The 27,293-nt window shown below is 46.9% G+C and overlaps 1 protein-coding gene across 2 annotated transcripts in view; it reads right to left on the minus strand.

Moving 5' to 3' along the window:
- Nucleotides 1–27,293, minus strand: part of tenm3 (teneurin transmembrane protein 3) — a 593,227-nt gene that overhangs the window by 18,586 nt on the left and 547,348 nt on the right. For both annotated transcript variants that reach the window (XM_078215101.1, XM_078215099.1), the window contains 7 exons: nt 23,037–23,269; nt 21,836–21,990; nt 12,601–13,475; nt 10,064–10,239; nt 7,077–7,312; nt 4,092–4,388; nt 2,171–3,782 (listed from right to left, as the gene is read on the minus strand). In XM_078215101.1, the coding sequence (XP_078071227.1) occupies nt 2,171–3,782; nt 4,092–4,388; nt 7,077–7,312; nt 10,064–10,239; nt 12,601–13,475; nt 21,836–21,990; nt 23,037–23,269 (3,584 nt within the window). The remainder of the gene's footprint in view (nt 1–2,170; nt 3,783–4,091; nt 4,389–7,076; nt 7,313–10,063; nt 10,240–12,600; nt 13,476–21,835; nt 21,991–23,036; nt 23,270–27,293) is intronic.

Here is a 27,293-nt window from a genome sequence, read left to right on the forward strand (position 1 = left end):
ATGGCTTCTTTCTGCACTGTAGGGTTTCTATGATCTGTGATTGCGGGCCCAGAGGATAGATTTGAAAACAAGGGTGAGGATTTTAGAATTGAGGTGTTGTTCGACCAGGAGCCAGTGCAGGTCAGCAAGTTTGGGAGTGATGGAGGAACAGGATTCGATTCAAAACACAGTTAAATCCATTTAATACAAAAACATGGATACCTAAGCAGTGGCACAGTGGTTAGCATTGCTGCCTCACAGTGCCAGGGACCAGGTTCAATTCCAGCCTTGGGTCAATGTCTGCATGGAGTTTGCACATTCTCCCCTTGTCTGTGTGGGTTTCTCTTACAATCCAAAGATGTGGTTGATTGGCCATGCTAAATTGCCCCTTAGTGTCATGGGATTACAGGGATAGGGCCTGGGAGGGATTGTTGTTGGTGCAGGCTCAATGGGCTGAATGGCCTCCTTCTGCACTGTAGAATCAATCTATGATGATGATTCTAATGCTGACATCAATTGGGTGTTAATTGTAATTAGACGATGGATATTACCTGGGGGCTTGGGAAGAACAGGCTGGGAGGGGATTTGTTTGTTGGAGGTGCACAATGCGGAATGGGTGTGTGTAAGTCTATAAATAGAAGTTCGTGAGCACAAAAAGACTAAGGGGTGAACTTTCCCATTCTGCCCACCACGGGAATTGAGGGAAAGATCCATTGACTCGGACAGGATATTCCGGTTTCGGGGCGAATGCGGCCAGAAAATCCCGCCCTAAGGGTGGGATCTTCCAATCCACCTCTCAGCGTGGGTTCCCTGGTGACGGAGTGGGTGTGCCCCATAAAACGGTGTCGACATCGGCAGGACTGGAAGACTCTGCCGGCGACCAATGGCGAGTCGCATCTGCTGCTGGAAAACGCACTGCGTGGCGGGGGTGGGGGGGGTGGGAGGAGGAGGGGGAGAGGGGTGGGGGGAGGCAGGAATCGTGTCGAGCCAAGTTCCAACTCCTAATTCCAGAATCACTAACGTTTGGTAGGAAGCAAACAAATGGAATGATGCCAGCGCTGCCTTCAAATGGTTATGTGTACACCAAATGATGCAGTCTGTCTGTGGCAGGAAGGTGGGGGATCTGACATATCTGTGAGCAACGAAGGCACTTTGCTTTTTAACTCAGGCTGGGTTGTAAACAACAGATGTTTTTATTTCCTCTCATAATTTCAGCGTCAGATTTCCTGCAGACCTGTTGCCCTGTCTAGTAAATTACAACCAATCCTCGCTATGCTAAAATACACATCAATCCCATCTTACCATCTCAGCAACAATATGCGTATCGCTCAGCCCTCTCTCACTGTGTCTGTCAATTATTTCCCATCTCCAGGAACTTTTATTCAACCCATTTATACCACCTGCTCAGATGATCTCGGATGATAGGGCGGCACGGTGGCATAGTGGTTAGCACTGCTGCCTCACACCGCCAGGGACCCGGGTTCGATTCCTGGTTTGGGTCACTGTCTGTTTGGAATTTGCACGTTCTCCCCGTGTCTGCGCGGGTTTCCTTCGGGTGCTCCGGTTTCCTCCCACAGTCCAAAGATGTGCTGGTTAGGTGCATTGGCCATGCTAAATTCTCCCTCAGTGTACCCGAACAGGCACCGGAGTGTGGCGACTAGGGGATTTTCACAGTAACTTCATTGCAGTGTTAATGTAAGCCTACTTGTGACGAATAAATAAACTTTACTTTTTACTTTATCTTCACATGACATTTACTTCACAATTCTCCCGCACCCCCATTCTCACTCAAGTCATTTCTAACTCGTCTGATGTCCATACTGAACAATTGGCTTGGTGACATTTTAAAGTTTATTAGTCACAAGTAACACTGCAATGAAGTTACTGTGAAATTCCCCTAGTCGCCACCATCTGACGCCTGTTCGGGTCCATGCAGCTAACCAGCACATCTTTCAGAATGTGGGTGGAAACTGGAGCACCCGGAGGAAACCCACGCAGACACGGGGAGAACGTGCAGACCCCACACAGACAGTGACCCAAGCCGGGAATCGAACCCAGGTCCCTGGCGCTGTGAAGCAGCAGTGCTAACCGCTGTGCCACCGTGCCGCCCACAACTCCTTTTTGCCAGCTCCTCATTCAGTAAACGTGGCAGGTTTATCCAAATTACTTGGGTTCGGTTGACCTTTCTTACCTGTAATGTAATCCTTGATATTCTCGACTTTGCCCACAGGGTTGTTGTTCCTGAACATGTACAGGTTGAATGGCGCCGGGTCGCTGGCCACCTTCGTCCAGACGGTGATGTCGGGCGTCGTCCATCGGCCAGCCAGGATATCGTAGTCCCTCTCTCCGAAGTGAATCAGCTTGGTCAGAGGGTCGTAGAGGCCGCCGTGGAACCCTATCACCAGCTGGAAGTCAGGGTTGGAGTCCAGGTAGGTTTCTCCGTAGGCGGTATACTGAATCTGCTTAATCATCAGGCCATTGCTGCTGAACACGGCCAGTGGCGTGCCAGTGTTGTCCGAAGCAATGTAGAACTCCTCCCCGCTGCTGATCTCCATGGCAAAGACGTGGCCCTGAAGGTCGTAATAGAGGGAGGTGATCTCAGAGCTGGAGTGATTGTAGACGTGAGTTATCCGATTTGGGTAGTTCAGATCGGCATAGAAGAACTGGAGGTGCTGCCCAATGCTGGTCTTGCTGGACACACGTCGCCCCAGGCCATCGTAACGGTACTGTATGTTCCAGCCGCCAGCCTTGCTGTAGACCCTGGTCAGAAGTCCCTTGGAATTGTACTCAAAAATGTCACCCCCTCGCTGATGCAAGAAGCCATCTTCGTCCATCCTGTACTGGACATCACCTAAGCGAGTGATTCGGTCCCGTAGGTCGTAGCGTAGTGGGGTCAGGCGGGCGCTGCTCCCCGGGTTTAGCAAGTGCAAGTTGCCGTTCAGGTCGTAGTTGTAGCGCCACATGATTTTGTCATTTAGGTAGACGGTCTGGAGCTGCCCGTCTACATCGTACTCGTAGCCGTACTTGGTGGTGTTGGCGAAGGGGCCGATCTTCATTTCACGCTTTGTCACTCGGCCCATGTTGTCGTACTGAATGGTGATCCAGTACATCAGCGAGCGGAAGATCTCGTACTGGATCTCCTTGATCCGCCCGTGCGCGTCAAAGTGCTTGGTGTACGTCATCACGGCCGTCGAAATGATCTGGTTGATGTCGTAGTAGATCACGCCAAACTTCCCGAACTGCTCAAACTTGCCCGAGATGTCGTCGAATTGGTACAGGTCGATGGGCAAGGGCGTCTCGTTGATGACCGCCTGCATGCTGGTCACCCGGAAGTTGTTGTCGTAGCTGTAGTCGAAGCGGGCATTGACCATGCCGTCTTCGCTGAAACGGAAGATCTGCCGGTCAATGAGGGGGCCAATTTGGCGGTACCTGATGGTGCAGATAAAGCCCTCGGTCTGCAGGTTGACCGTCTTGAGCACCCCGGCGGTCTCGTCGTAGGTGAAACTGACGCGGGTGCTGTCGTACAGCAGTTCGGACAGCTTGGACATCCGCCGGTACTTGTAGAGGACCCGTCGGCCTGTCCCCAGGTAGGCCGTCTGCAGGAGCAGCCCTTCCTCACTGTAGTCCACAATCATGGAGGCGTTGCTCTCTGGGGGGTTGTAGATGTTACGGTAGTAGCCGATGGAGCGGATGGTCTGCATGGTGTGACGGGCAACGCTGGGCATCGTGACTGCGGACAGACGATCCAGTAAGTCGTACTCAAAAATATACTGGCGTTGGCTGTGGAGAAGTAGCACCATGGACTGTAAAAGGGAACAGAATATAATCGCACACTTAGGAATGGAAATGCAAATTAGATGACAAAAGAAATTAACATTCTGAATGATGATGCATTTGTTTAATTAAGTCATCCTTGACCTACAAGTCTTTAGCAAAGCTTGGCATAATCTACTTGGACATGTAAATGTGAAGCTTCAGATTATTTGCTTCAACTACATAATGTATAACTACACCAGGCTTAGCTACACTTCATTTTGTGTCAGATACACTTAAGAGCACCTGGGTGCCGTCAAACCCTGCCGCATTGAGCAGGTGCTCCCCGTCTCCCTCACCTTGTCGAGGTACGTGTAACTCCAGGTCTTCCCGTCGTTCAGTACGCGGGACACGATCCTCCCCTGGGCGTCGTAATCGATTCTCTCCCCCAGCGGGCCCCGCTGGATGCCAGAGATTTGGCCGGTCGAGGAATAAGTGATGTTGACGGCAGTCAGCCGGCTGCTCGGAAGCCAGAGGGTCGGGTGGCCAGACGGGTCGTAGAGGATCCTCAGCTGGAACTTACGGTGATCGTCGTAGATCCTCTCGGTCCGGGTGGTTCGGTCGAAGTCGATGGAGAGGAGGTTCCTGCCGTTCACCTTATACAAACATATCCAGGATAAATCAATTAGGAATGTTCATGTTCCCACCCCCTTGTAGCCTTGCAGACAGGTTGGCTGCTTTCTAAAGAGTGTTCAGACTGATTGATTCTTCCTCGGTGCAAATTACTTGACAGACCTCTTGATGTCAATGAAGAGTGAATTTATCTGTCTTTTAATATGTTAAAAGGCCGCTTGGCTACTGTTCAGGCCTGTTCCACATTAAACTGCTGCAAGTTGACTGGCGCATTATTAGCAAAAACATTTATTAGCACTAAATCTGAGATTGTCCACTTTCAAGTCTTCCCAAGACACCAACCTGCCTGAGATCCATCAATATCTATAAGGTTTATTCATTTTAAGACAAAGAAGTAAGGTTTGATCTATTACCCAATTTGATTCACAAAGAATAAGGATGTTCCAGTGCACAGAACAACCACAGCAATACCTTGCCAACCATAACCATGAACCAACACATGGAAGTCCATGGTCACCAATGCCCTCTTAGGGCATGATGCCTCAAGAGAATAGAGTACAAAGAGTAAAGTTGGTCAGTGACATTCCCATCGGATTAATGGTGGTTGGGGAGGGCGGGAGGAGGGCAGCCGATCGATGTCAGCTTCACTGTAACATAAATGTGAGGTTAGTGAAATGCCACAAATGGGGGATTGATATTGGACAATCACAATCTCATGATGATGATGCTGTAACTCCAGTGCCTTCGAATATCGTTATAATTCAGCTGCCAATGCCCCAAACCCTGGAATTCCCTTCCTAAACCTCTCTTTTCAGTTTTAAGATGCCCTCTTAAAAACAAACTCCTTGTCAAGCTTTGGTCAATTGCCCTAACATTTCCTTATGTGGTTCAGTTCTCGAGCCTTCATTTTATAACGCTTATGTGAAGTGCCTTGTGACAAATTACTTGGGCACTATCCAAGTACAAGCTGCTGCTGTCATGTGGATCAGTGATAACGTGGCTTCATGAGAAGGGTTTGGAGGGGCTGTCCGAGGTTAGTCAGTCACACTGCTCCTGCAATCTACACTGAAGAGTTGATGATGTTCATTGACAAGTTGATGTTGAGTGAGTGGCACTTTGAGTGTAATATGCATCAAAATGTAGTGCATTGTTCATTATAACTAACACAGGTGTTGCATGACAATGTATTTTTCATTGCAAAAAACAGCCATTGTCTTGAACTTCCAGCTTACGGCATGTATGAAGGGTGATACCACTGAAGGGTGGTTGTTTAAAATTCAATTGTTGCAGGTTGTCAAAAATCGGCCAACCATTATTTACCCAACTACACAAAAACTGGATCGGTGAGTCTTATTTATTTTTCATGTTCGTGGTAAGCAGATCTTCTCCCATTAACCTACTCTCTCAGAATCCTACAGTGCAGAAGAAGACCATTGGGCCCATCGCGCCTGCACCGACAACAATCCCACCTAGGCCCTAGCCCGCAACTCTGCGTACTTACTCAGCTAACTCCCCCCTAACTAAGGGGCAATTTACCACGGCCAATCCGCCTAACCTACACATCTTGGGACACTAAGGGGCAATTTAGTATGGCCAAGTAAACTAATCTGCACACCTTTGGACTGTGGGGGGAACCGGAGCACCCGGAGGAAATCCACACGGACACAGGGAGAATATGCAAACTCCACACAGACAGTGACCCAAGCTGGAATCGAACCCGGGTCCCTGGCGCTGTGAGGCAGCAGTGCTAACCACTGCGCCACCACTCTGACCCGAAGGCCAACACCCCTGCTCTTCTTCAAAATAATGCCACTGGATCTTTTACAGCCAGTCGAGAGAGTAGGATAGCTTGGCCAAAGACACAGCCTACATTGTTGTCCTCAAGTACTGGAGTCGGACTTGAACCCACAATGTTCCGACTTAGAGCCAAGAATGCTACCGACTGAGCCACAGCTGACACAAAGGGTTTTCTTCACAAATTGGACCACCTGCAAATGATGAACAGTGGAAAATCAGAGGAGGGAGCGCACATTCTTGAAGGAGCCCTCCCTCTTCTGTGGTCATTGAATTAATGGCTGAAACATCAGGCTGGTTTTGATAAGGGTTGTCTGTCCCCTCCCTGCCTACTTTTCCTGCCTCTCCTAGTTGCAGGAAGTCCAATAGGCCTTGGCGCAGGAATAGAAATAAATTTGCCCAGCTGTGTGATTTAAGGGCCGGGATTCTCCCAGCCCGCTGCATTGCTCGAGTAGCACAGCGGACCAGGAGACATCAGCAGGGGGCCTTTAGTGGGACTCGCGACCGGCATCTGGCTGATTGCAAGTCTCCCAAGCCCTTTTCTTTTTGGCGTAACCAGTTCCGCGCTGGAAATCTCCCATTTTCCCACCCATTGGGCACTTAGGCTTTTTTTGGGGGAGAATCCCGGCTAATGAATTTACAACAAGAAGTGTAGATGCTGGCATTGAACTGGGGTGGGCTCAGTAAGAAGTCTCTCAGCCAACAGGTTTATTTGGAATTACGAGCTTTCGGAGTGCCGCTCCTTCATCAGGTGACCTAATGAAGGAGCAGCGAATCGAAAGCTCGTGATTCCAAATAAACCTGTTGGACTTTAACCTGGTGCTGAGAGACCTCTTACTGTTTACAACAAGAAGACATTTCAGTTGCTTAACATCTAACCCATTTAAAGAATGGGACGTTAACAGGAGGCTGCTTACCCTCAGCTTGCGCCCAAAGATACTGATCTTTCCTCTGGTCTGTTCCTTTCTGAACCGCCACTCCACCAGGTTCAGACTGTTTTCCACAGGGAGCGTAATGTTGCGCCTGGCGATGATTGGATTCACTGTGCCAGCCAGGATGTGGGGCTCAGTCTGGAAGTTGGTGTCCATACCATTGGCGTACATGACCCGGAGGGAGCTATCATAACCAACCTGGTAACTGTTTCTCAATTGATCTAAAATACAATAGAAAATTAATATTAGTCAAACTGTAAGCGTATATCTAAACATTAATATTCATGCAGTAATAACACAGCCAATTTAAAAGGTGCCCCCGCCACAAGTCTACATTTTCATTTCCAAAGTATCATAATTCTTAAAGAATACAGTTGAAAAATGATTTTTGGTGATGTTATCACTTAATGCCTCTATTGGAGGAACTGGATTGAAATACATTAAATATTTATGTAATTTCTATTCTTATATTTTGCTGCTTCAATGTAAATTGACACTATACCATGTTCAGTTTGAGATTGGCCCCGACTCTTATCAAATCCATCATGTGAATTCAGCATAATTACTTTCGAAACACAAGGGTTATTTTCTCATAGGCCACACACTGGCAAGTCTAACTGGAATCTCAATGGCTCTTTAAATACTTGTCGTGTTTCAACATAATGAAGACCCGATCTTCAGAGACTAAATAACTGAGGGGAAAGACGAACATGAACTGACACAGAAAAGATACACAGAAAACTGGAAATACATTTCAGGATCCAGGGGTGGGATTTTGCGGCTTGCTCATCCCGAAATCGTAAAATCCCGCCCGAGGTCAACGGACCTTTCCATGTTACGTCCCTCACCCATCACTTCCCGTGGCGAGCAGGCTGGTAAAATTCCAGCCAAAGTGTCTCATGCTGCACTGTTAGCTGCTGAACTCACCATCATTATTACTCTAATATGAAGACAGTCAATAGGTGTTTTTGACACAAATTTCTTAACAAAATCCTTTCATAGAATCCCTACAGTGCAGAAGGAGGCCATTTGGCCCATTGAACCTGCACCGACAATAATCCCACCCAGGCCTTAACCCCGTAACTCTTTCTAATTACCCTGACTCTCTGGAGCAAATGGGCATGGCCAACCAATCTAATCTACGCATCTTTGGACTGTGGGAGGAAACCTGAGGACACCCACACAGACACCAGGGAAATGTACAAACTCCACACAGACAGTCATCCAAGGCTGGAATTGAACCCACTTCCCTGGCGCTGTGAGTCAGCAGTGCTAACCACTGTGCCACCATGCCGCCGTTACCTGCGTCACTCTTTTTTCCCATTCCCATCTTACCGGTGACCAAATAATTGGAGCCAAGGAGAAAAAAAACGAGAGAATTTAGGGGCAGCAACAGTGGTTAACACTGCTGACTCAAAGCGCCAGGGACCTGGGTTCGATTCCTGGCTTGGGTGACTGTCTGTGTGGAGTCTGCACATTCTCCCCGTGTCTGCGTGGGTTTCCTCTGGGTGCTCTGGTTTCCTCTCACAGTCCGAAAGATGTGCTGGTCAGGTGCATTGGCCATGCTAAATTCTCCCTTTGTGTACCCAAACAGGCGCCGGAGTGTGGCGACTAGGGGGTTTTCACAGTAACTTCATTGCAGTGTTAATGTAAGCCTACTTGTGACAATAATAAATAGACTTTAAACATCCAGCCATGCTGACTTCTCAGTTTCCCTACCGTTAAGCTGCTGTGAGCAATGCAGACTTTTATAGCTGCCTTAATATTGTAGCAACAGCCTAATCACAACTCTCCCGTCTGACTGACTTTCAAGGGAAGGCTGAGGTGTCAGGAGGGCTGGTACTGAGCTGCTCATGGTATGAACTTCACTGCAACACGAAGAACGAGAGGATTGCAAATCCATCGGGTTGCATTAACCCCAGTTAATATATTAGCATCAAGTCCCTGGGTGGGCATTTCAGAAAAAAAGTTGTTGATTCATTTTTGACAGGTTAATGACTTTGTTAAGGAGTATGCACCGGGATTTCAATTTCAACCCCAGTACTCCAGGGTCTGCTCTTTATATATTTAGAATATGCCCAGCTGTGCTTTATTCTCCTCAGTATCTCTCCCAACTACCGCTGTTTATTTCTTCAGTGCTTTTCTGGTAACAAAAGTGGGAGAGTGGGAAGGCCTTGGAAACCACATGGCTCTCTGAAGGTGAATACAGTATAAAGAAGCTTGTTGACTTATACCTGGTATTATCGCGAAGCTATTAATCCAGAAACTCAGCTGGTGTTCTGGGGACCTGGCTTCCAATCCCACCACAGCAGATGGTGGAATTTAAATTCAATTAAAAAAAGTCTGGAATTGAGAATCTACTGGTGACCATGAAAGCATTGATGTCGGAAAAACTCATCTGGTTCACTAATGTCCTTTAGGGAAGGAAATCTGCCGTCCTTACCTGGTCTGGCCTACATGGGACTCCAGAGCCACAACAATGTGGTTGAATCTCAGCTGCCCTCGGGCAACTAGGGATGGGCAATAAAATCTGGCCAGCCACTGACTGGAGCCCCCGTAGGAAACGCACGCAGACACAGGGAGAACGTGCAGACTCTGCACAGACAGTAAGAATCAGAAATAAGATATTAATCTTTCCTGATTTTTGACACAACTTTTGCTGCACTTCTGCGTTGCCAAGGAGCTCCTGTTTAAGTGGCACAGGCAGGAAATTCCACATGGTTCTCCCAATCTCCCACAATAACAATAAGTTACTGTGAAAACCCCTTAGTCGCCACACTCCGGCACCTGTTCGGGGACACTGAGGGAGAACTCAACATGGCCAATGCACCTAACCAGCACCGGAACACCCGGGGGGAAACCTCGCCCTACGATTCCTGTGGCGGACGGGACGGGAAGATTCCGCCCCATGGGCCTGACCATGACTTTTGCTGAGGCTGATGTTAGCAGTGTGCGGAGTATGGCCACTGTACCTTGAACAAGGGTGTAGAAGGCATCCACTGAAGAGAGATTGGTGGTGATGGTGACATCATCCTCCCTGTTGGACGTTTCAATGTTCACAGTTATCGCCTTCTCCATCTCCCCATGGAGATTCGCGACCACTCCGGTGGGAAACGTAACGTTAGTCAGTCGGCCCTCACTGTCATAGCTGGAGAAAACAGTGCAAAGAGCGGTTCTTTTAACAGAAAGATTTTAAAGGGTTTATTTTCTAAACGCTTTTCCCTCCAAGGCAAATGGCCTTCCCGAAAAATAATAACATTCCCTTCACTTTTGCCTTTGAAAAGCAAACTCTGATAATATATTTTTCAAAGACCCTTTTAAACTCACCTCGAACAGAAATTCTCTTATATAACACTCAACATGCAGAACACTTCCACTGACTGACCTAGAATTTCAGTTGAGATCAGCCCAATGGAGCATGTACAATCTATACTGTCATGGAATCTTCCCGATTTCTTTAACCTCCTGAGGGAGGTGAATAACCACAGGCAACACATCCAAGAATATCAAACCAAAAATTCTCACTGACCTTGAACGCAACTGAGTGAAAAACCTCAGCTGACACAGCTCAGTCTGTCCCACTGTAATAATGTGCAGGGGGTGGGAGGTGGATTGGACAGGGCAAACAAGTCGCTATCACCTACCTTGCTCTCCTGCCGAAGAGACATTTCCTCAGCAATATTCTCTGCGGTCTGAACAGGACTGGCATATGACGGGCAGAGGCTGCCCATCAAAGGCAACTACAAAGGAGACTGAAGAGCCTGGCATGTACCGTCACCACCATCGCCTGGGCTGGCTGGTTTGCCAGCGTGGTCTGGCGTCTGGGCCGCTCCTGAAGGAGGTTAGGTTGGGGGTGCCGCCCCCCAGACCACTACTCGAAGGTAAAGCTTGGGCCCCTATCCGTGCGGAGTCTGCACACACTCCCCGTGTCTGCCTGGGTTTCCTTCCGGGTGCTCCGGTTTCCTCTTACAGTTGGAACGACGTGCTGGTTAGGTGCTTGGCCATGCTAAATTCTCCCTCAGTGTACATGAACAGGTGCCGGAGTGTGGGGACTAGGGAATTTTCACAGTAACTTCATTAAAGTTTAAAGTTTTATCATTGTCACAAGTAGGCTTAGATTAACAATGAAGTTACTGTGAAAATCCCCTAGTTGCCACACTCCGCCGACTGTTCGGGTACACCGAGGGAGAATTTAGAAGGCCAATGCACCTAACCAGCACCTCTTTCGGACTGTGGGAGGAAATTGGAGCACCCGGAGGAAACCCACGCAGACACGGGGAGAACGTGCAAATTCCGCAAAAACAGTGACCCAAACCAGGAATTGAACCCGGGTCCCTGGCGCTGTGAGGCAGCAGAGCTGCGCACCATGCCACCATGCAGTGTTAATGCAAGCCTACTTCTAACACTAATAAATAAACGTTAAAACTTAAGCCAATTGAGGGCAGCACAATTTTCCAATTGGCAGCTGGTCCCCATGTGGTGGCTGAAACATGGCCAGTGAGAGGAGGCGGTCTCTTGGTAACAAGCTCCCCTCATCCCCGGCTGCCGATGCAGCAAAATGGCTATATCCGGAACTGAAATGGTTTCGAGGGAGAATGGAGTAGAACAGCACAGTGTGTGTCCCTACACCACATGGACTGCAGTGATTCAAGAAGGTAGCTCACTACCACCTTTCCCCAAGGGCAAGAAGGATGACCAATAGGAGACCCTCATGTATCCAGGAGTCAGCCCACTGGCTGCAATTGGACGGCAAGCACTTCCTCTGGCCTTTAGTCGACGAATCAAACAGAATTTGCATTAGGTGTGAATAATGGGAGTAGGGAAGGGAAACCTGTGGCGTTTACAAATGCTGCTGCAAAGGGGATAGAAATTGCTGTTCCGAGGGCCTGGAATAGAACTCAATTCCCTTTGGTTGAAGTCTGATGATGGGCTAGATGATGGGCACAACCTGTGCTTGCTAGTTTATGATCAACCAGCAAGTAAAGGCAGAATATTGGGATCTGATGGGTGTAAAAGTTGAAAAATGTCCATATTTGCACATGAGGAAAGGGCAAGGATGTGGATGTCTACCTGTTGATCTGGAACTATGTTCCAGCAAATGGCTTTCACTTTCAGGAGGGTAGGAAGTCTAATGGAAGATGAATGGAGTGGAACAGCACTGTGGGTGTATCTACACCACATGGACTGCAGCGGTTTAAGAAGGCAGCTCAGTGCCACCTTTCCCAAGGGCAGTTAAGGATGGGCAATAAATGGTGGCCTGGCCAGGGAAGCCCGCATCTGAAAAACTAACAAGAACGAAGAAAAAAGCACTAGAAACTCAAACAAAAGTCAACATCAAAATTCACTTATAAGACTTCAAACTTAGTAATGCAAAAAAATTCATCCCAAGCTAATAGGGCCAAACCTTACACTCTACCCATCTTCTGAAAGACACAGTTTTACAAACTGAAAACAATTTAATGCTCTACTTTTTTTGTTTAGTTTTACAAGAAGATAAGGAGACTCTTACTCAAAGAAAGTTGTCCAGCCAGTCTTGTCGCTTTTTGTTGCCAAGAGGCCACTGTAGCTGTGGTAGGTGAGTAACACTAACTCCTGACCCTGGGCTGTCATGCCCTTCAACCCTCCATTGGTCCCAATAGTCAGCCAGATCACTTGGTTGTCCGGCGACACAATCCGCACCGGCATGCGGTTGGGATCCCTTCGGATCCGCAGGGTGTTCCCATTGTTGTCTGTCATGGCGGTGACGTCATTCTCGTTGCTGTAGCTGAAGTTGTAGAGGTAGTCATTGGTGATCAGGCTCTTGGTGTACAGGTGTGTGCCGTTGACGTCAAAGATGTACAGCTCCTGTTCTGAAGGGGAGGCCACCTTGTACAAATTCACCGACGTCAACACCGGCTTGTTCTTGGAGGCCGCTCGGATCCGAATATTCCCCATGTCGGCAATGTAGAGCGTGCCATCTGGGGAGACAGCCAGCGAGGACGGGGAGTTGAGCTTGGCGTCTTTGGCATAGCCGTCGCCAGTCTGGTAGCAGTCGCAGTTGACGTCGTTCTTGCAGTCACAGTCTGAGGGGGCGCCGGCTAGGAGCGCGATCTCCCCGTCTGTGGTTACCTGCCTCACGCGGTTTATTTTCTTTTCATCGGTTTCGGCGATGTAGAGGACGCCGCTGTAGGACACAGAGATGGCACTGGCTGATTCGAGCGCTGTGTGGACCGCTTGTTTCCCCAGTGTGTACTCAACGCCGGGGACCTGGCAGTGCATGGGCCGACCAGCTGCAATGCGCACCTGATGGTTCTCCGTGATCTGCAGCACAATGTTGTTGTCCAGCACGTAGAGGGAGTTGTCCATCGGGTTGATAGCAAGGTCTGTTGGCCACTCCAGGCGAACCTGACATTGGAAACACATTTGTTTTTACAATTGTACACATCACAAATGTATATTAATGAAGATCTCGGCACAGTGGTTAGCACTGCTGCCTCACAGCGCCAGAGACCCGGGTTCAATTCCAGCCTCAGGTCACTGTCTGTGTGGAGTTTGCACGTTCTCCCCGTGTCTGCGTGGGTTTCCTCCGGGCGCGCCGGTTTCCTCCCACATTCCAAAGATGTGCGAGTTCGATGGATTGGCCATGCTAAATTGCCCCTTCGTGTCAGGGAGACTAGCTAGGTTAAATGCATTGGGTTGTGAGGATAGGGCTTAGGTGGGATTGTGGTCAGTGCAGACTCGATGGGCTGAATGGCCTCATTCTGCACTGTAGGGATTCTATGATTGATTCCTCCTGAAAGGATGAAATTGTTCTTTAAGCAAGTTTATCATTTTGCCATAAGAAATTTTCACCCATATGACTATACATAGTGACCGAAGACATTGTTACACCAAGAAGCACCATGCCTTTCAGCTCTGTAATACATTTCCCTCCTCTCCTGAGGCACAGGCTCATGCGTTTGTTTTTAAGGATCTCAAGGGGAAGGCAGTGGTCTAGTGGTACTGTCCCTGGACGAGTAATCCAGAGACCCAGGGTAATGCTCTGGGGACCCAGGTTCGAATCCCACCACAGCAAATGGTGAAATTTGAACTCAATAAAAATCTGGAATTAAAAGTCTGATGGTGACCACATTGTGATAAAACCCCATCTGGTTCAGTGATGTCCTTTAGGGAAGGAAATCTGCCATTCTTACCCGGTCTGGCCTGCATGTGATTCCAGACCCACAGCCATGTGGTTGACTCTCAAATGCCCGCATCCTATGAGTGAATTTTAAAAAATAGTCCTCCGTCGGAGACCATTTCGAGTCACAGATACAGAAAGGGAATATGAGGGGCAAACACGAAGTGTCCTGAACAATTTTGTGGTACTGGATTGTTAATTCAACGTGTCTGGTTCGTGAGGAAGGAAGAGAGAAAGAAAAATGTTCTTTCTCTTGCACAAACCAACAGGGCAAAATTGTGCAATTATTTTAAAAGCACAACAAGTGATGGATGTGGAAGAGGCATCATAGCCCAATCCTCTCGCATCTAACATTCACTCATGCACAATATGTATCAGAGGTCAGCAAACAATGTGGATGTACTTTAACTGCAGTAGAATGGCTGATTTTACTTTATTTTGTTAATCATTCGTGGGAGTTGCTGGCTGGCCAGCATTTATTGGCCATCCCTAGTTGCCCTTGAGAAGGTGGTGGTGGTGAGCTGCCTTCTTGAATCGCTGCAGTCCACGTGCTGTGGGTTGACCCACAATGCCGTTAGGGAGGGAATTCCAGGATTTTGACCCAACGACTGCGAAGGAATGGCAATAAATTTCCAAGTCAGGATGGTGAGTGAGTTGGAGGGAAACTTGCAGGTGATGGTGTTCCCATATATCTGCTGCCCTTGTCCTTCTGGATGGAAGTGGTGGCGGGTTTGGAAAGTGCTGTCTAAGGATCTTTGGTGAATTGCTGCAGTGCATCTTGTAGATAGTACACACTGCTGCTACTGAGCACCTTTGTTGGAGGGAGTGGATGTTTGTGGATGTGGTGCCAATTTTTATACACCTTGATCTATCAACCTAAGTTCGAAATGAATCTGAGCATGTACCGGTAAACCCATTGCATTTTATTGACCTTCACAATAAATTTTCTTTCAATACACAAGTATACAAGATAGTAAGTGCACCTGAACCATAAAAACAACTCACATCACATCGGTAATTTATGACGTGTAGCAACCTGAAGCATTGTATTGTCCTCTGAGGAAAGGTATAAATTTATATCTATCATATAGGGTCTAAGTGATGTTTGTGGAGGATCTGGTTACTGTCTGGCACTGAAGGACTTTTTAACAATAAAACAACCTTGTCCCAATACTTTGCACTATTTTGTATTTGATGGGGGAGGTACAAAAGGCTGCAAGTGAGCAACGTTGGAACTAAGTGCACCCAAATATTTGACTCAAATTCCTCTGTTTGCTATTTTAATGAATGCGGTTTGATTGAACGGACCTTAATGGATGTTTTATTTATGTTGCACAGGCGATGGCCGAGTGGTATTATCGCAAGGCTATTAATCCAGAAACTCAGCTAATGTTCTGGGGACTTGGGTTTGAATCCTGCCATGGCAGGTGGTGGAATTTGAATTCAATAAAAAGTATCTGGAATTAAGAATCTGCTGATGACCATTGTCGGAAAAAACCCATCTGGTTCACGAATGGCCTTTCGGGAAGGAAATCTGCCATCCTTACCTGGTCTGGCCTATATGTGACTCCAGAGCCACACCAATATGGTTGCCTCTCAACTGCTCTCTGAAATGGCCTAGGAAGCCACTCAGTTCAAGAGCAACTAGGGATGAGCAGCAAATCCACCAGATCCAGCCAGCAGCGCCCATATCCCATGAATGAATTTGTTAAAAATACAATGACAACCAGCAGAGAGGGTGGGCAAGGAAAATGTGTTCCCAATGATGGAGAACTAAAATGAAAACAGTTTGATTTGTGGATTGCGCAGCAGCAGGATTTGGGCAGGGCTTGGCTGGGATGGGGCGGAGGGAGTGGCTGGTTCACTCCCTCATCTCCACTTAGTAGGTTGCCCTGTCCGAATGTAGTGAACAATGATAGAATTCTACAACCTGGGGATGGTTAGGAGAGCCCCCAGCCAGTATTGAGCATGAGTCCATTGTCAATTATCAATTCAGCACCCTCCACTCCCTTAAGAACATAAGAACATAAGAAATAGGAGCAGGAGTAGGCCATCTAGCCCCTCGAGCCTGCCCCGCCATTCAATAAGATCATGGCTGATCTGACGTGGATCAGTACCACTTACCCGCCTGATCCCCATAACCCTTAATTCCCTTACCGCTCAGGAATCCATCCATCCGCGCTTTAAACATATTCAGCGAGGTAGCCTCCACCACCTCAGTGGGCAGAGAATTCCAGAGATTCACCACCCTCTGGGAGAAGAAGTTCCTCCTCAACTCTGTCTTAAACCGACCCCCCTTTATTTTGAGGCTGTGTCCTCTAGTTTTAACTTCCTTACTAAGTGGAAAGAATCTCTCCGCCTCCACCCTATCCAACCCCCGCATTATCTTATAAGTCTCCATAAGATCCCCCCTCATCCTTCTAAACTCCAACGAGTACAAACCCAATCTCCTCAGCCTCTCCTCATAATCCAAACCCCTCATCTCCGGTATCAACCTGGTGAACCTTCTCTGCACTCCCTCCAATGCCAATATATCCTTCCTCATATAAGGGGACCAATACTGCACACAGTATTCCAGCTGCGGCCTCACCAATGCCCTGTACAGGTGCATCAAGACATCCCTGCTTTTATATTCTATCCCCCTCGCAATATAGGCCAACATCCCATTTGCCTTCTTGATCACCTGTTGTACCTGCAGACTGGGCTTTTGCGTCTCATGCACAAGGACCCCCAGGTCCCTTTGCACGGTAGCATGTTTTAATTTGTTTCCATTGAGATAGTAATCCCATTTGTTATTATTTCCTCCAAAGTGTATAACCTCGCATTTCTCAACGTTATACTCCATTTGCCATATCCTCGCCCACTCACTCAGCCTGTCCAAATCTCTCTGAATCCTTTTATGCATTTAAAGCCATAGGTGATTTTGAAGCTCATTCTGCCTCTTATAGTGCATCCCACGTTCTCCCCATGTTTGCAGCTCCATTGCTGCCGGAATCCCAGGCAAAAACAGAAGGGGGCAAAAGAGAACTAACATAGAAAGTGGGGCAAGCTGTTAAGAGGATGAAACGAGGGAGAGACGGAGAAAGGGGAAATAGAAGCAAAGGTGAAGGTGTGGGCGATGCAAGTGAGGGAAGAGGAAGGGAACAGCGAGAGGATGAAGAAGGATTTTGACAGTTACATGGACAAGATGGGTATGGAGAGATATGGGCCAAACCCGGGCAATTGGGACTTGCTTAGTGGTTAAAAAAAAGGGTGGCATGGACAAGTTGGGCCAAAGGGCCTGTTTCCATGCTGTAAACCTCTATTACTCTAAGAAAGTGAGGGAGGAGAGGTAGACGTGAGAGTGAGGTGGAGGCGGGTTCAACTGAAGCAATCGAAAGGGATTTTTATCAGAAAAAGCAGAACGTGCAGGGTTACGGGGAGAATGGTACTCGGTGAGTTGCTGGTTCCAAGAGCTGAAGGAGACATGATGGGCCAAATGGCCTCCTTTTACTCTGTAACAATTCTGTGATTCTGTGAAGCGAGAGGAATCGCCAAACAGAAATGATGGAGGGAAAGGTTTTTCTCTATGGTCACCAGTACAGCAAGTACACTTGCCTAAAAGGAGACTGAATCTTTTTGTACAAGGCCCGCCCAAAAGGGTTTGACAACCCTTGAATCCTACAGTCTTCCTCTCGTGCAGTGGTTCCCAAACTTTTTTCATTGGGCCGCACTTTCGGAATAAAAATTTGCTCGCACCACACCGAATTTTTTATTGATAAGAAATACATTCAAAAACAAAAAAAAAACAACTCCTAGCAGTGCTTGATTCATAACATAGAACACAACTACTTTATAATATGATCATGGGACATCCAGAAAGTATAAAACAATGCTTGTTTAAACCGTGTTTAAACGTTTCTTTGATTGCCCTTGAATCTTCCCGCCACACTTGCCATCCTCTCTCGCCGCACCAGTGTGGCGCGCCGCACCCTTTGGGAACCACTGCTCTAGTGCATTGTCGTGAATGACAAATTGGTTCGAGGGACTTTTGAGTGAAGGCATTCAAGTAGAACATTCACGTGGCTGGCCTGCTAACATCTACAAAGCTGAGAGGTCAGGAAGACCTTGGGGATCATGTGCACAAAACCACATCTGGATTTCACTTTCACATTTTTTTTAAAGATGGAAGGGCAAAAACAATCCTCTTCCAGCGCAAGTCAGAGGGAAATTGTTGGCAGAAGTTACACCAATTTACCAGGAGGTGGGGCTACAGCTACACATATAAAAACAAAAGGGAGCAGAAAATGGGTTGGAAGGGACAGAGAGTTTAACAGTGTTGCAGCGTCAGTGGATAAGGTCTGTGCAAAAAATTGTGCTTAAACAACATCATTAAAGATTTTAACTGATTGCACAGGCATTTCCAATGAGATTAGATACACTAGCGGCAAAATAGAGATAAATGGATTTGATCTAATCATCATTATAGATGAGAACAGTAAGAAGTCTCACAACAACAGGTTTATTTGGTATCATGAGCTTTCGGAGCGCCGCTCCTTCATCAGGTGAGTCAACATCATTACAGATGATGTGGAGATACCGGCCTTGGACTGGGGTGGGCACAGTAAGAAGTCTTGCAACATCAGGTTAAAGTCCCAACAGGTTTATTTGGAATCACGAGCTTTCGGAGCGCTGGTCCTTCACAGCATGAGACTCACCTGAAGGAGCAGTGCTCCGAAAGCTCATGATTCCAAATAAATCTGTTGGACTTTAACCTGGTGCTGAGAGACTTCTTACTGCACCATTTCAGAGACATGGGTCTAAGGTGAGCAAGGTGAAATAAAATATTCAGGGTATACAACAGAATGGAAAAGCGGGGAGCTGTAGCTTTGATGGTAAAGGATGTCTTAAGGACAGCAGTAAGAAAGGATCTTGGCACAGACGATCAGGAAACAGAATTAGCCGAGGCTGGGGATTAGGAATGACAGAAAATGTTGGTGGGACTAGCCTATGTGGGCCCTTACAGCAGTTATATGGACAGAACATTGAGCAAGAAAGTATCACAGTTTATGACAATTGCAATGTGACAATCATGGAATTTAAGCTTCATACGGATGGAACAGATCGAACTGGCAAAGGTCGTCTGAAAGGTGAGCTTGTAGACTGCTTTCGCTACGGTTTCCTGGAACACAAGGTTGTACAAGCAACTATGGCTAAACACTATTTTAGGTCCAGTACTGTATAATGAGGCAGGGTCAATTAGTAATCTCGTGGGTTAAAAGGTCTGGGAGAAAGTGGTGGAATTCCTGAGTTAAGTTTGAAAGCGACCCTACTTGTGCCCAAAACTGAGCCTCAAACATAGAAACATAGAAGATAGGAGCAGGAGGAGGCCATTTGGCCCTTCGAGCCTGCTCCGCCATTCATTACAATCATGGCTGATCGTCCAACTCAAAAGCCTAATCCTGATTTCTCCCCATAACCTTTGATCCCATTCACTCCAAGTGCTATATCCAGCCGCCTCTTGAATACATTCAATGTTTTGACATCAACTACTTCCTGTGGTAATGAATTCCACAGGCTCACCACTCTTTGGGTGGAGAAATGTCTCCTCATCTAGTCTTAAATGGTCTACCCCGGATCCTCAGACTGTGACCCCTGGTTCTGGACACACCCACCATCGAGAATATCTTCCCTGCATCTACCCTGTCTAGTCCTGTTAGAATTTTATAAGTCTCTATGGAAAATGGGGAGGTGTAGCCATTCCGTAGATATGAAAGGAGAGCTCGCTAAGGTTGGTTGGGAAAATAGATTGAAAGCTATAGCAGTAAACAAGTGGTGGAAAACATTTAAATAAATTATTAAAAATCTCCAAGGAAGGAAATCGATTTTAAAAAAAACTTCATCCCAGGGGGTCAATTTTAAATTTCGGATGACTCATTGCGGGGGAACACCACGAGTGCACCCAGCCTGGCAGTGAAGAAGTCCACCTCATTTTATGGCCTGGGCTTCATTCAAACAGAACTGGCGAACCAGAAGCATAAAATGGGCATCCTGTTGCAGCTTGCTGAGATGGTACAATAGTGGGTGCACAGCGGTCGCGGAGAGGGAGAGACCGTCATGGTTAAGGGCTAAGGTTATAGAGCCGGGAACACCCCTTCAGCTTCTTCTTGGCCCCACAAAAACACATCGAAAACTCACCTTTCAGGGCCTCGCCAACTCTATTGCAACTCGGAGAGTGAGTGCCACACACCTGAGTCAGTCCTATTCTCAAGTGATAATGGAGGGCGGCACGGTGGCACAGTGGTTAGCACTGCTGCCTCACAGCGCCAGGGACCTGGGTTCGACTCCCGGCTTGGGTGACTGTGTGAAGTTTGCACGTTCTGCCTGTGTTTGCGTGGGTTTCCTCCGGGTGCTCCAGTTTCCTCCCACAGTCCTAAGATGTGCGGGTTAGGTGGATTGCCCCTTTGTGTCAGGGGGAGTAGCTAGAGTAAATGCATGGGGTTATGGGGATAGGGCCTGGGTGGGATTGTGGTTGGTGCAGACTCAATGGTCCGAATGGCCTCCTTCTGCACTGTAGGATTCTATGATTCTATGAGTCCTATGTATGTCGCAGGACAGGAATTTGCCTACTAATAAGACCATACCACTCGCAAGAGTGGGAAGCACTTTGGTCCTTGTTAAAATGACGGATGGTTAAACTGTGGCATAACTCGAACGCTAAAACAATCAATCCCACTTCGAAGTCTTTAGTAACAATTATGCCAAATTAGAATTGACTTGTCGGACCTTGAGTGACGCTCTAACAAAACAGTTCAGTACTAGGGGAGTAGAATATTGACTTTCAGATGAAAGAAAGAAACAGAGGCTCTCTTCAGTTGGATGTTTCTTAAAAAAAAACCCAATAGCTTCACAGCTCAGGGAGATATTCTAGTCTTTTGGTCAAAAGTCTGTCAACCAAAGCTGTCACAAAGTGAGTAACTGTTCATCGATCATATTTGTCGTTCTGATGTTAGAGATACTATATGTTCCTTTTCTCCTTTTCGCACAGTTCTAAGTCTGGCTTTGATGCCTCCTCACCTCATAGAGTCAAAGGGTAGGATTTTACGGCCTTGCTTGGGCAAGATTGTAAAATCCAGCCCAAGGCCAACGGAGATTTCCGTCCGGCCATGGAGTCTCTACAGTGCTGAAGGAAGCCATTTCGCCCATCGAGTCTGCACCGACAATAATCCCACTCAGGCCCTCTCCTCGTAACCCCATATATTTACCCTGCTAATCCCCCTGACTCTGAAGGACAATTTAGCATCCCGCACATCTTTTGGACTCTGGGAGGAAACCAGAGCACCCAAAGGAAAACCCACATAGACACGGGGAGAACATGCAAACTCCACACAGACTGTCACCCAAGGCTGTGAATCGAATCCAGGTCCCTGGTGCCGTGCTAACCACTGTGCCACCGTGCTGCCCACATAGATGTAAGTTTTTTTTTTCATTTCTATGCAGGATTCTGGTATTTGGGGAAAGTCTTTCCAACCCTATCAGCGTTGATCACACACTGTTTCCTGCACCTTCTCCTGTTTAAATGATGAACCATTCCTCAGCACCGTACCTGGCTTATATGCATGGTGGTGTCACAGGTCAAGGGTCGAGCTGACGTGAGGTCATTGGAGCCTAGCAGTGTGGAAATGATTCCATTCTGATCCACCTTCCTGATCATGGTTCCATCCACAAAGTACATCAAACCGTTCTTGTCGATGGCAATTCCTGTCACCAAAAAACAAACATCACTGACACCGACAGGCCTCAAAGCAGGGCGAGGAGAGTCTGCCTTTAGCTCACTCTCAAATAATCAAGCCTTTTATGACTGCTACATTAAATATTGATGTAGTTAAATTAAACAAGCGCCTCATGGCAACTGATCTGCTCGGGCTGGAGGAGGAAGTGTCAGAAAGTGGTGTCTATACCAACTGGGTTTCAGTGTTTTGAACAAGAATGTCCAACTATTCCCCATTCAAGATGTCTGAATTACAGACAAACCGGCAGACAAAGGTTTTGTGATGTATTGGGTTTTTCCTTGAATTCCCCAGCCTTTATACCCAGTTCATTGTTTTGCCACTTCCCTCAGTTTGCTAATATCAAACTGAACATCTCCGAGTGCTTTTATGAAAATTCCATCCAATTATAAGACTCACTTGTGTCACTGAGGGTCTCGGGGTGTTAATGTGGGAATGCTCGCGATCCTCATTATAACGCTCTCGCTCATTGCACTGTCTTTGTTCTAAGGCTACTCCCACTGTGACTCCTGACTCTTGCATGTTCTGGGACATTCACCGCAGCGCAGGTCTCATTATAGCACAGCAACACACAGGTTTGATGGTTTCAGCTCTCGACGGTGAAAATATAAGGCAAAGGTACAAGGGCTGGCACATTCCTCATTTTTAAATTCACTCTCTTAAATCTCTGAAGCGTAACAAGTGATCATAACTCTGGCATCTCCCTGGGTATAATTCAGTCTGCACTAACTCTGCCAATGGGAACGGAGAATTTGGCGCTCAGCCAAATCTCCATTCACTGCAGCGGGACTGGAGAATCCCAGCTGCGGGCGAGGTCGGAAAATTCAGGCCAATCTCAGTTTGGTTTAAGAATACAGAACTTTGCTAGCAAAGGAAGGTTTTTATGAGCGTTGCTATGTGAGTGTGTGTACGTTTGTGGTTTTGAGTGTGTGAATGTTTAGTGTGTGTGTGAGCTTGTGTCTGTGTGCGCGCACACGAGTGTGTGTGTATCTGCGTGTATATGCATATGCAACATACCTTTCGGACTCATCAGTGAAGCTTCTACAGCTTTGCCTCCATCTCCACATCGAGCTTCATCAAAGGGCAGGCATTGCTCTCCAGTCCCTGCTACCACTTCCGAGTTAGCCGTCAGATCCTTCGCACCAATCAGGGATTTTGGGTGATAGATCCTCCGCGTGTTGGTATCTGAGATGTATAGATCTCCAGTGACTGGGTCAGTTGCCAGGAAATACCTATGTGCTGGGTTATTGCTGTAAAAAGAAACATGTTTTAAAAAATAAGAGGTATTTTTTAGAGTATTGAATACAAACGGAGCGATGACCCAGTGGTACTGTTTGCAATGGCCAGAAAAAGCAGTGGAACCTCCTCTAGAGCGGAGAGCGGATGGTACACAGCATCCTTTGTCATGATTCTGTTGAACATTTTAACATATTTTTACTGTAATAGAGGGCAGAAAACTAATTAAGGAACAAGTTGAAAATCAGGTTTAATCATCTTAACATCCACAATGCTAAAGTAGCACTCTCCAGAGTGTTCATTACACCATTCACACAGAGGATTACAGCAAGAACCCCTTCATAGTAGCAGTTTAAGAAATCCCCAAGACTGTTACTCCCACCGAGTGAATTCATTCTTCAAAGTCATTCCTCGTCTCCAGATTACTCCAGTTCTGTAAATCTTCCTACTCATAGCTTCTGCACAGCATATCGTGGGTCTCTTTGATCAGAGATACATGGTGCCTCTTTCACATACTGCTGTTTGTTCTGGGATTTTGGCAATAACCAAGCTTTTTTGTGGAGTGCAGAGCAGCATTGAAAGCTGTCAGAGTTTTGCCATTAGCTTATGGTCCTGAAAGGTTCAACCTAATGGCGAAGGTGTAGTTTCTTTCTTCATAGGAATCATAGAAACCCTACAGTGCAGAAAGAGGCCATTCGGCCCATCGAGTCTGCACCGACCACAATCCCACCCAGGCCCTACCCCCATATCCCTACATATTTACCCACTAATCCCCCGAACCTACGCATCTCAGGACACTAAGGGCAATTTTTAGCATGGCCAATCAACCTAACCCGCACGTCTTTGGACTGTGGGAGGAAACCGGAGCACCCGGAGGAAACCCACGCAGACACGAGGAGAATGTGCAAACTCTTAATTGATGTTCCCTATTTGTCCAGCATCAAGCCTTGCTCCTAGATGTGGGCGTGTAGATTCCTCTCCCCAAATATTTTTGGGGGAGAAATGCTGTTCTTGACTACGGAGGAAAATGATAGCAAAGTATTCTTTAAAGGTTCAAACCAGTTTAAGAGGAATCAAATAGGCAGACGGGGTGAATTTGTTCTACCCCAGAATCACAATGCAGACTTACAGCATTGTATTTAATTTTCATTAAGGGCAATTTGCCATGAGCCTGTTTTGTGCTAACATTTACTTATTAGTCATAAGTAGGCTTACATTCACACTGCAAAGAAGTTACTCTGAAAAATCCCCTAGTTGCCACACTCTGGCACCTGTTTGGGTACACTGAGGGGGAATTTAGCATGGCCAATGCACCTAACTGGCACTTCTTTAGTGCCCATAGTTCTCTCCGTGCCTGCGTGGGTTTCCTCCGGGTGTTCCAGTTTCCTCCCACAGTCCGAAAGATGTGCTCCCAGCATAATATAGAACATCGAACATAGAACATGACAGTGCAGTACAGGCCCTTCGGCCCTCGATGTTGCGCCGACCAGTGAAACCAATCTAAAGCCCATCTAATCTACACTATTCCAATATCATCCATATGTTTATCCAATAACCATTTGAATGCTCTTAATGTTGATGAGTCCACTACTGGTGCAGGCAGGGCATTCCACGCCCTTACTACTCTCTGAGTAAAGAACCTACCGCTAACATCTGTCCTCTCTCTCTCACCCCTCAATTTAAAGCTATGTCCCCTCGTGTTAGCCATCACCATCCAAGGAAAAAGGCTCTCACTATCCACCCTATCTAATCCTCTGATCATTTTGTATGCCTCTATTAAGTCACCTCTTAACCTTCTTCGCTCTAACGAAAACAACCTCAAGCCCCTCAGCCTTTCCTCATACGATTTTCCCACCATACCAGGCAACATCCTGGTAAATCTCCTCTGCACCCTTTCAAACACTTCCACATCTTTCCTATAATGCGGCGACCAGAACTCCAAATGTGGCCGTACCAGAGTTTTGTACAGTTGCAGCATGACCTCCTGGCTCCGAAACTCAATCCCTCTACCAATAAAAGCTAACACACCGTACGCCTTCTTAACAACCCTATCAACCTGGGTGCCAACTTTCAGGGATCTATGCACATGGACACCCAGATCCTTCTGTTCATCCACACTACCAAGTATCTTACCATTAGCCCAGTACTCTGTATTCCTGTTACTCCTTTCAAAGTGAATCACCTCTCACTTTTCCGCATTAAACTCCATTTGCCACCTCTCAGCCCAGCTCTGCAGCTTATCTATGTCCCTCTGTAACCTGCCACTTCCCTCCGCACTGTCTACAACTCCACCGACTTTAGTGTCATCCGCAAATTTACTAATCCGTCCTTCTACGCCCTCATCTAGGTCATTAATAAAAATGACAAACAGCAGTGGCCCCAAAACAGATCCTTGCGGTACACCACTAGTAACTGAACTCCAGGATGAATATTTCCCATCAACCACCACCCTCTGTCTTCTTACAGCTAGCCAACTCCTGATCCAAACCACTATATCACCCTCAATCCCATGTGTCCGTATTTTCTGCAAAAGCTTACCATAGGGAACCTTATCAAACGCTATCACTGCAGAACAGCTGGGGTTCAGGTGTGGGGAGGGGAGGGGAAGGGCATCCAACCAACATTTTCCTCCTAATCTCCAGCCACAACAGAACCGTGGATCTGAAGCAAATTGCAACAGTCAGACATCAAAATCAGTCACCAGTGACAAGAAAGTGGGCACAGCAGCAAAATAGTTCCCTCGACAATAAAACAAATAGCAACATTAATGTGGGGACAGTATAATTTATGGAAGGTGGAACGGACTTTGACTCGTTAAAATGTGGCATATATCTGAGCCACGGTAAGGTACACCACTTAAGGTTTCAAGTTGAAACAGCCTGAGCATTCAATGTTGCACATTGTAAGATCAAACTTCAACATTGACTTCAGGAGAACACGGCCCTGTTTACATAAATGGAGGCAATGTAGAAATGGTCGAGAGCTTCAAGTTTTCAGGTGTCCAAATTGCCAACAACCTGTCCTGGTCCCCCCATGCCGACACTATAGTTAAGAAATCCGACCAATGCCTCTACTTTCTCGGAAGACGAAGGAAATTTGGCATGTCAGCTACGATTCTTACCAACTTTTACAGGTGTCCCATAGAAAGCATCCTTTCTGGTTGTATCACAGCTTGGTGTGGCTCCTGCTCTGCCCAAGACCATAAAAAACTACAAAAGGTCGTGAATGTAGCCCAATCCATCACGCAAACCAGCCTCCCATTCATTGACTCTAATCCCACTGATTTAAAAAGCAGCCAGCATAATTAAGGACCCCACGCACCCCGGACATTCTCCCTTCCATCTTCTTCTGTCAGGAAAAAGAAACAAAAGTCTGAGGACACGTACCAACCAACTCAAGAACAGCTTCTTCCCTGCTGCCATCAGACTTTTGAATGGACCAACCATGCACTAAGTTGCTCTTTCTCTACACCCTAGCTATGACTGTAACACTACATTTTGCACTCTCGTTTCCTTCTCTATGAACACTATGCTTTGTCTGCAAAGCACACAAGAAACAATACTTTTCACTGTATACTAATACAAGTGACAATAATAAATCAAATCAAATCAAATTATATTTAACAGGACATGCATTTATATAGTGCTTTTCATGATCACCAGATGTCTCAAAGCTTCTTCCTGTCAATGAGGTGTTTTTGAAGTGCAGTAGTTGTTGTATGTCGGAAATGTAGCAGCTAATGTGAGCATGGTAAACTCCTGCAGACAGTAACGTGTGAATGACCAGATAATCTGTTTTTGTGATGTTGATTGAGGGATAAATATCAGGTAGGACACCAGGGATCTTCATCACTTCCTGCTTCTTCAAAAGAGCACCATCGGTTCTTGTACATCCACCTGAGCTGGGACCTTGGTTCAATGCCTCATCCCACTCTCTCAGTGCCACAGTGGAGCCAAAGCCTCCATTTTGAGCTTAAATTCTAGAATGGGACTTTAACTTGGATCCTTATGACTCAGAATCATTCATTCGTGGGACACG

The sequence above is a fragment of the Mustelus asterias genome, chromosome 6 (assembly GCF_964213995.1).
Source record: "Mustelus asterias chromosome 6, sMusAst1.hap1.1, whole genome shotgun sequence".
Lineage (NCBI taxonomy): Eukaryota > Metazoa > Chordata > Chondrichthyes > Carcharhiniformes > Triakidae > Mustelus > Mustelus asterias.